General features: G+C 46.5%; 1 protein-coding gene across 2 annotated transcripts in view; it reads left to right on the forward strand.

Moving 5' to 3' along the window:
- LOC119452459 (uncharacterized) overlaps positions 1-8,536 on the forward strand; it is a 63,994-nt gene extending 55,458 nt beyond the window's left edge. Inside the window, exons 7-9 of one of the 2 annotated variants that reach the window (XM_049667140.1) lie at positions 34-108; positions 5,402-5,497; positions 8,337-8,536. In XM_049667140.1, the coding sequence (XP_049523097.1) occupies positions 34-108; positions 5,402-5,411 (85 nt within the window). In that variant the 3' untranslated portion in view covers positions 5,412-5,497; positions 8,337-8,536. The remainder of the gene's footprint in view (positions 1-33; positions 109-5,401; positions 5,498-8,336) is intronic. The other variant, XM_049667139.1, reaches the window with a different exon arrangement.
- Positions 8,537-10,328: the final 1,792 nt, after the last annotated feature.

Consider the following 10,328-nt stretch of genomic DNA (forward strand, 5'->3'; position numbering starts at 1 on the left):
AGAGTAATTAAAATGCTGTTTTATTTATTGCAGTACTGCACAAATTATGTTCGAGCTTGACGTCGAAGATGGCGTCACATGTATTTCACCTAAGAAGATACAAATCCGGTGCTGTATATTTTCACAAAATTTTGGCTGTTGGAAAAGCTTAATGCAATTCTGCTACGATAGGTCCCGCTGTTTCATTGTTCATGATTATCGTGGGCGACTGTAATGTCATAGTGCGAAAAATTCAAGTGAATAGCCAGTGACATGAGATTTTGTGTTAGACTCTAGTAAAAAGTACGGTAACATTCACCATCAAAAGTATGCACGATTATGTGGGAATGCTAAAATGTGACAGTATTTTAATTTTCTTGCAGACATATTGTGTTTTTATGCCTGTCCAATTGTAAATGTCGAATAGCATCAAGAGAAGGGCGGATGCGCATTTCTTTCTTATTGTGAGGGTGACTTCAACCGTCCACATTTCCTTTTCCATCATTTATTATACTACTCCTTTTCCAAGAGAAAACGCGCTTTTTTATCTTCCTAGTAGTATGATGGAGAGTGGACGATACCCAGTGGCACCTGCATTTTCTAAAACAGTCTGTATTAGCTGGAGTGCGCTATACTGTGTGTCTCGGATAAAGCAGGCCAAGCTGTTTAAGAGAAAGCAATATAGGATGCGTCGATGTAACTATAAGTATTTTGTTAGCAGTCACCTGTGCAAGCAGGCGAATATTTCTGTTAATGTTGATTATCTAATTAGGCTAAACAAAGGCCTAACTTTATAGTTTATGGTATAATTGTGTAAGATGGAATCTCCAATTACGTGTCACATCGAAGAACATTATAGTCAAGCGTTTCCAGCTCACTACATTGTCCCCAGTAATTTTTTTCCACGTTGACAAGTTGTGGCGGTAGACGCCCAAAAAAGGAACAATGACATTTCACTTCATGAACGCAGGTTAGGCGCAAGCGTATTGGCGCCAAGAACATGCCGCGGCGTTGAAGCTCAAAGGAAAAGGGCGCGAACACGGTCGCTACATTGATCTCCATGGTGCGACGCCACATGTGCCACAGGGAAGGCGCATATTACTACTCATGCAAAGAAGAGACGCATTATTTGCCTACTTCAGCTGTTTCGAGCCTATGCGACGCACCACCATTCAATGAGAACGTGACGCGTATCATTCGCCTAGAGCTTGAGACTTCAAGTCCAGTGTTTGCCAACCTTGGTTTCCCTACTACCTGCTCTGTCTCCCGACCTGAAGACAGAACTGTGCCCAGAGCTGTGCCTCACAACGACCTCTATTCTCCTCCAAGATTCCGCACCCTATTGAGTGGAGAACTGCGGGTGACAAGACAATTTGCTTCCATTACCACCGAACTGGCCGTGTAGCCCCCCATTACCTCACCTCCTAGGTAGCCCCTGAATTCGAGTGACCTTTCCCGCTATCCTCGCCCATATGCCGATCCTCGCTGCTATTCGTCCCACGGTATGTCTCCTATTTCTGACGTTCCTGTAGATGACACTGATCCCTCTCTCTCACCGTCACCGCAATGCTGTAGGTCCCAGTCGCCGCAGCCACGCTGCTATTGAACAATGACCAACTATGGACTTTCCCGGATGGAAAACTAGACAATGCAGCTTCCTGGGGTTAGGGCTGCATTATTTTCTTCTTGACAAAATCCTCCATTGACGCTGCTAACGAACCAAAACTTACTTGAAGTTCACGTCAACAATGTTGTTTTTACCGCGTTAATTGATACTGGAGCTCAGGTTCACATTATGAGGTTAACCTCTATCGTCTACTCAAGCGGGTTCTCATGCCTGCTACAACACGAGCCCTACGCGGTCGCTGACAGCAGCACCGTTGCCCTCACTAGAATGTGCACTACCCCTATAAACATCGCTGGCCGCCACGTTCCATTTTATTTAAAGGGCTTTACAATTGCCCCCATGACCTTATCCCCGGACTGGACTATTGTACGGTGCATTCCGCTCTGATGGAAGGTTCTACTGGAACCCTTTGCCTCGAATTTCTATTTGTCCCGGATATTCGTGCCGAACTCTCTAACAACTTCAGTATTATCGCCTTCGTCCACCAGCCTCCTAAAACCTTAGCTTTCGCCGATTTTTTATCATTCTTACCCGTGCCTGACGGTGATTATGTTGTCACACCTATCTCTGATATCATTTCGATTATCACTATGCTTAACTTTGTGGTAACCACCGCCGATAACTGCATGTACATGCCTCCCCGTGTGAAAGCAGGGCCGACAATACAAGTTTTACCCAAAGGCATATCGGTTGCCACGCTGCGTGCAGTGTCTGGTGACCACGTCCCGCCATTTTTCCGTAGACGGCTGCTGCGCCCTTCATCATGACGATAGAATGCAATTTCCCTCGACGCCATATTTAGTCCCATGATTGCTGCAGACCTATAGTGCCTCAGCAAGCAGGCAGCTTTATGCCGCCTTTTGGTTTCCCATCACGGCATCTTTCACCTCAATGGTCTACAATTGGGTCAGATTTCACTTGAGCATCACATAACCACTGTCGATCCTAGTCCCATTCATCGCTGGTCACTACCGGGTGTCTGCAGCAGAGTGTGAGCTAATTCAAAAAGTGTACAAGATGCTTGCCAAATGCATTGTTGAACTCTCGGTTGAGCCCTTGGGCGTCGCCCGTTCTGCTTGTGAAATTAAAGAAGGCACGTGGCGTTCTTGCATAGATTATCGTCATCTCAAACAAATAATCGAAAACGACGTTAACCCGTTAGCTCGCATTGACGACGCCCTCGATTATCTCCGCGGTGCAAACTACTATTCGTCAATAGACTTTCGATCTGGTTATTGGCAAATTTCAGTGGTTGAAAAACACCAAGAGAAGACAGCGTTCGTCACCTCTGACGGTTCATATTAATTCAAAGTTATATCATTCCGTCTATATCGACGCTAAACCGTATGTTGGAGTCTGCTTCGAAGGTTCAAATGGTCAACATGCCTTTGGTACCTACGCAACGTTCTCGTATTTTCCCCTGCGTTTGAGAGACACCTTGAGCTCTTATCAGCTATTATTCGTCTTCCGCAAGGCTCGGCTCTAACTGATTGCATCGAAGTGTCATTTCGGCCGCCCAGAGATTACAGTGCTGGTCCACCTCGTCGACGCTTCCAGTATACAACCCTACCCAGAGAAAATGGGGCTGTCCCGTCTTATCCTATATCTACTCGTAAGTCTTCGGAAGACTATGCTCCAACTGCCGATGATTTGTGAATGATTTTGCAGCGATTGCTCGACGAAGTACTGATATTCTGAAGAAAAACGTGCCATTTACGCGTGGCTCCGCTCACGCTTCTACTTTTCCGCACCTCCCCAGCATTCTCCCCAGACCCCTATAATGGCCCACCTTGACCCGTCCTCTCTTACAGAGCTCCGTGCTGATGCCAGTGGTCACGGGATCGGAGCCATCTTAGCCCAACGCCAATGAGGAGAAGACCGTGTTATCGCCTATGCCAGCCACCCAGCTCCTAACAGCTGCGGGGTGCAACTATTCGATTACAGAGCGCGAACGCCTTGCTCTTGTGAGCGTGGTTTCCTAAGTCCGTTCGTATTTATACGGCACGCCTTTCTCTGTAATCACGGACCATGACGTGCTCTCCTGGCTTTCGTCTCTCAAGGTTCCTAACAGCCGACTTGGTCGCTGGGATCTGCGGCTACAAGAAGAAATTATTACATTACACAAGGGTACAAGTAGGGCCGCCTACATCAATACACAGTCTGTCTATCACGTTATCCAGGGGATGAACCACCCGCCACCCCTGGCAACGATACCGTCTTTTGCGTTTTCTCCGTTTCTCAACTACGCTTCATTGCCGACAAGCAACGCCGTGATGCCTCCTCGTGTGCCATCATTCATCGCCTCGAATCTTTGCCTTCTTATTCGGCCCTTCACTTGGTTGTCCTCCAGGAGAGTGTATCGTTTCGTCACAACGTTCACCACGATGGTCTTTTCCTACTTGTCATTCCCAGGCACCTCCCGTCATCTGTTCTCACCTACAGGGTAAACTTCACGACCTAACAACCGCCGGTCACCTGGGCGTCTCCCGCACTTACGACCGGATTCACCGACGCTCTTTTGACTAGGCCTTGCCCGCTCAAGCAGAAAATACGTTACGGCTTGAGAGACATGCAAGCGCCCAAAAACACCATCGACCCGCCCTGCCGGGTGCCTTCAACCTCTCGACGTACCATCGGAGCCGTTCATTCCCGTTGGCTTGGACTTACTAGGTGCGTTCCGCTATCGGCATCTGGCAACAAGTGGGTCTCTGCGGCGACAGATTACGCCATGGCTACATGTCAGATATCAGCGACATGTCGCCGATTTTCTATTTATCGACGCGATTTTACAGCATATAGCTCCACACCAACTGCTCCCTGACCATGGCTGGACATTCTTTTCGATACTCATCGCCGACATCCTGGCACAAGCTGCCTACGTCTTCCCATCCACAAACAAATGGTCTTCCCGAGAGTCTGAATTGAATCTTGCGAGACACGCTTGCAAAGTATGCCTAATCTGACTATGGTAGTTGGGACCTTGCTCCATGTTATATCACATTTGCATATAGTTCATCACGCCACGACACTGCTGGCTATTCCCCGTTATTTATGTAGTTCGGCCATCCCTGGATACATTTCTTCCATGCACCGCAGCAGAGCTTAGCGAATATGCACTTCACTCCATCACCGGTGCAGCCCAAGCATGCGAAATTGCCCACCTTCGCCTACGGATCTCTCAACAGATCTCTGTTTCGCCTGGATCTCTGCTTTTGCTGTGTTCCCCGATCCGTCACGTTTGACTGTTATAAAAATTCCTGTATTGTTGCACAGGCCCATACGGAGTGCTGCATGCTCTGACTCCAGTTACATACGAAATCGCCACAGTCAGTGCCAATGCCTCATCGACAACGCAGTCCACTGACGTTGTGCATGTCGCGCGCGTGTTTCTTAGAAGAGTGCGTGTTTCTTTTGGAAGATGCGCGCAGGCGCCCTGGCAAAGAAGACGAACTTTTCCTTGGTCTCGAGCTCTCCGCAGAACTGGCCAGTGCTGCAGTTGTTTTATAAACATATCTTGTCAACAGTCTTCAGTGTAATTAATCCCTCGTTAGCGTAACAATATCATAAATGAAAAAATCATCATGCGCAGGGCAACTGATAAGAAAGCGCGGTTGGTAAAAAAAACACAGTTGGTTATTGTCCTGTCTCGTAACTCCTTTTAACCAGCTTGGCTCGCGTTATCTTGGACAGACAGTAAGTGAAATAGTGACATAGTATACCTGGAAATACTCTATTTTAGATTGAATGGTACTGAATCCTAACATCGTGAATTCGGATGGCCTTGACATGTTACAGCTACCAGTAGAATTCCGTTCGAGATTCCAAAGAAATTGAATGTGCTTTATGCCAATGGTGATTGCATTGTGTTACAGTTCACTGGAACAAAGAAGGGTAAGGACTGTTTTTGTGACACCCATTTTTACCATTCACATGTCAAGTGTTCAGTTTCAAATACTCTGCACAAACTTATCTCTCATAACGAGGTGTGCGCAGCCACTTGCAGCATGAGAAGTCTTTCCTATGAAGAGTGAACGCGTGCACGCTAGTTGCGCTTAAACCTGCACGCTTGTCTATACGCACGTGCACTCGAGGCCGCAACTAGACAAATTATTTCGCTCTCAGCTTCTTCTTCTTCTTCTTCTTTCTGGGGTCTTACGTGCCGAAGCCAGTTCTGATTATGAGGCACACCGTAGTGGAGGGCTCCGGATTAATTTTGACCACCTGGGGTAATTTAACCTGCACTAGAACGCAAGCACAGCGCATTTCGCCTTCATCGAAATGCGGCCACCGCGGCCGGTATTCGATCCCGCTATCTCGTGCTTAGCAGCGCAAAGCTTTAGCTGACTGAGCCATCGCGGCGGGTCGCTTTCAGTTTCTAAAGCACTAGTACTTCGTGCTATCAGGTATATCGCTAATGTTGTAATTTGAGGTTTACATTTTGACACCCCTGTGAAAATATGTAATATTTCGCGAGTACTTGCATGCTTCTTACGCGAATTTATGTGCAGCACTTACGCTTGATTGTGGTGACGGTTCAATGGCGACGCAATAACAAATGCGATATTTCTCATCACCTACATATTGAAATTTTAATGTTCTCTATGACTTCCCATGCTTAAGTCTGACGCATGCGATACAATCATATCCGATGTAAAGTTTAAATATGGACGTTATCTGGCATGAGAAATGGTTTTGTGTGTTAACTCCTCCAGGTCGTCTTCGGTGACGCTTTATTGATCATTGTCTGCTGAAGTGTTTCAGTAATATTTGAAAAGATGCTGAAACGTTCACCAAGCCATAGATGAAAATAAAGTTAGACTATTGGCAAAGAAATTAGACCACAAGAAAGCAGAGTCACTGTTTGTATATAGCCAGCAACAATATATCAAAAATAGAATGCTCTTGAATTTTGTAATCACAGCGCATGCAAGTGAAGGGTCAAATATTTTAGGGCCAAAATAACCGCCACAAATAGTGCCACAAACCGTGCATGAAACACTGAAACCTAGCGAGGGCCACTAGTGAAGAGCAGGTGAGCACATGCTTATTCCAAAGTTTTTATTGCTAGGTAAACCTTCAGAGTTAGAGCGTTTACTGTTAGAACTAAACGACTCTATATTGGAACAATTGGGATATAGAGCGAATACTTTGCGCCATATAGAGAGAATGTTCCCAAAAATAAACGAAACGAGCGCGAAATGAGCCTTCAAGAGCTTCTGCAAATGCAGCATGAGGTGTACAAATTTGTGGTGTTCTATGGAGCCGAATTGTAGTTTATTGCAGCCCCGCGTTTCGTGTTTTAACAGTGGAACTGTTTAAGATTGTCACCCACCCGAATGTAGCACGACGCTACAAAGGAAACGCATGCGGTTTCCGCAGTGGGAAAGCTTCGAAGTTGAGGAAAAATTTGTCCTAGTCAGGGATTGAGTCGTGACGTCAGTCCCATGGTGTGGAGTCTGGTGGTTCCATGGCACCAATTACCCTGTAGGTGGGTGTCATTGAAAGCGTCTGAACCTTCCGTAGCAGCCGAGCACAAGGCCGGGAGTGCGTTTGTACTCACATTGCCGGTAGGTACCCGGCGGCAGCACTCGTCCGCCTCTCATAGTAGCGGCGCATGCTCACTATTTCACCGAAGCTGAGGTGGGTAAAAAGGCCAGCCAGAGACCCTCGCAAATATCTACAGGGCCCCCTTTTGTCAGGAGAAACCGCATAACAACGGAGTACCAGGTCGCGGTACACGTGCACCCATTAGAAAAAAAAACACTGGTGGCTTTCTGGAGGCACCGGGTCTATAGAACTCCGTACTTGATGCTTACGAAGCAGATGCTCTACCACTTCACTGCTGCTTTCTAGCTTCCAGCTACATTCGGGTGGATGCCAATTTTTCTCTTTCATGAACACTTCATCTTCCATCCAGGATTCCGAAGAACTGATTTGTCATATTCCGTGTCTCTTTCCTTCAAGTTGTCATGTAATTCGTCCACGCGCTGTGATCTCCTAGCCTCCTGGTTAGCTTAGTTGGTAGAGCGACAGCCCCAGAAAGCCGTTGGTCCCGGGTTTCAATCCCGAGTCAGGACGATTTTTATCTCAAATGCGTCGGTTGTTTTTTTCTTCTGAGAAACCCCTATGGGTTTGCTTTGTAGCTTCGTGCAAGACTCGGGTGGATGACATTTTTTTTTCAGAACATTTCCTCCACCTGGTGGGATATTGCAGAACTGATTTGCCATGTTCTGTGTCCGAGTGTTAGAGCTGTAGAATGGCTCGCCCTCTCAATGTGACTTGCTAGGATGCTGGTTAGCCTAGTTCAGTAGAGAAACCGCCCCTGAAACGTGTTCGTCCTGGGTTCTAATCCCGGACAAGAATTTTCCTCAACTGCGAAGTTTTCTTTCGGAGAGACACGTTGGGTTTCCTTTCTAGATTCATGCTACATTCAGATGGACAGTGTCCATAGTTAGTTATTGCTGATATAGTGAATGATTATCGCAGAGCTCGAAAGCATTTCAAACGGTATTGTGCATATTTTACCGGTCTCCTGTAAGAAACATAAGTGGCACCCATTTGCATTTATCAAGGAATTGCGGCCACATTATGCGTTATGGGCTCTGAAAGTGTGTGGCCTACGCACAAATTAGAAATGATTCCTAATTATTGAAACCAAGTGCTCTATTAAAAATTAAGTTGTAAGTTTTCAAGGTCGCAGGATGCAACTATGCCTATATTTTTATTCTAGACCAAGAAATATGCTCACTTTGGGGGCCACAGAACGCAAGCGGAGTAAACGAGCAAGTCTGCTTTGATACCTTCAACAGAGATTGCCCAGGCGAAAAAACTATATCATATCTGCACCATCGTGATCGCTGCAACCTACATGACAAGCTGGCTCAAACATATGGCAAAAAAGGTGGCAGCAAATAAACAAGGTACCCTAAATATATGCATTTTTATCGCTCAATTGCTGACGATGAAGCTCACAGGGTATGAAATAAAGGTTAGTCACGCGGCAGCCTTTCTATTTCAAGCAGTTCTCATTCGTAGTCCCACGCCTATTTGCAAACCGTTAATTGGCTGCGTCGTATAGAGGGTGCCCCAACTATCATGCGCTAAAATTTAAAAATATGTAAATGCCACGTAGCTGGACAGAACTAAGGTAAGGTTGTTTGCCGTCGCTTGGAGATACTCAAATTATTTTTTGCATTCCGCCTAATTACATAACCAGTCCTAATTACTTAATCAACTTCTCAAATACTATACTCAGATGAAAAGTGTCGATGAGAAAATTGTAGAGCAACGTGAAAAACTCCCTACACAGCTTTCCGTTGCTAAACGCATGCTACATAAAATTGTTTTTCCGAGCGTGAAAGAAGCCCGAGTATACACGCAGTATTGTCGCGTGACTGGCTTCTCGACGTGGCCCTAAAAACTCTAATAGGCGATCGGCATGGCTTGCAGGTTGCCTTGGTAAATGGCATGGGTGGTCTTCAAGCACGGGAGAAGGAGCAGTGGCTAGTTGTAGTCATACAACAGTACTTCGCCGAAAACAGTAGTTTGCATCCCGATGAAGTGGCCGACGTGGTGGTCGACAATGAGTTTGACACCATTATCGAAGACGGCAGCACAGTGCAGACTTCGACCTTGTTGTGAAAACACTGCCAGCTCTGCTTTGAGGACAGTGAAAATGAAGTGCTGGAATCTTTGTCGCAGGAGGCTTCCATAAACGAGGACGCTGGGGTACTTGTCGCTGGAGACAAATATTAGACTCATATATATATATATATATATATATATATATATATATATATATATATATATATATATATATATATATATGATTGCCAACATCATCGCCTGTTCAAGATGCTCGAGCTTAGAGACTGTGCTCGGTCAAGCGCTCTACCCGTCATCGGCCCTTCGTCTAATAAACCTCTTTTATAATTGGTTAAAGTGCTGGCTCCCCTTCAACTCTACCATTCTGGAACTCCGCACTCGTACGCTACCTTCCATAATGCCAGACACCGACCAGCAGATGCTCCCGTCACCGCCCCTTCTCTGCACTGGCTTTATTAGCCAGCGGCATCTTAAACTATTCAGCGGGACCAACGACAACGACGTTGAAGATAGGGTTGTGTCCTACGAGGGGGTGAGCTCTCATAACAAATGGGATGCCTCGACCAAGCAAACCAACGTGGTTTTCTATTTCGCGGGTGTGGCCAATACCTGGTTCTAGAACCATGAGGCGGATTTCCGAACGTCGTCTACGTTCAAGACCGCGTGGCACAGAAGTATTTAATCGTCCCGTGGTCCGCAAACTCCGAGCCAAGCAGTATTTGCGCACACGCGCACAGGACACGGATAAAACTTTCACCAGTTACATAGAGGACGTTATCGATCTTTGTAAACGTGTCAGCACCACCATGTCGGAAGCGGACCGAATTAAGCACATCATGAAAGGAATTGATGATGATACCTTCCAAATACTACTGGCCATGAACCGGAGCACTGTAGCCGATGTCATCACCCTCTGTCAGAGCTACAACGAGCTACGCAAGCAGCGAGCTTTGACGAGCCCTCCTCCTACAACCGATGCATCAATCTCCAGTCTGGCCATTGGTTCAGCCAAAGCGACGCTGATCATGCTAATCAAAGCCTTTATCCGCGAAGAAGTCCCACGACAGCTGCGCCTGGTACCCTTAACCCAGGTGCCTGCTGCTTTGCCATCCACTCT

This window comes from Dermacentor silvarum, chromosome 5 (assembly GCF_013339745.2).
Source record: "Dermacentor silvarum isolate Dsil-2018 chromosome 5, BIME_Dsil_1.4, whole genome shotgun sequence".
Taxonomy (NCBI): Eukaryota; Metazoa; Arthropoda; class Arachnida; order Ixodida; family Ixodidae; genus Dermacentor; species Dermacentor silvarum.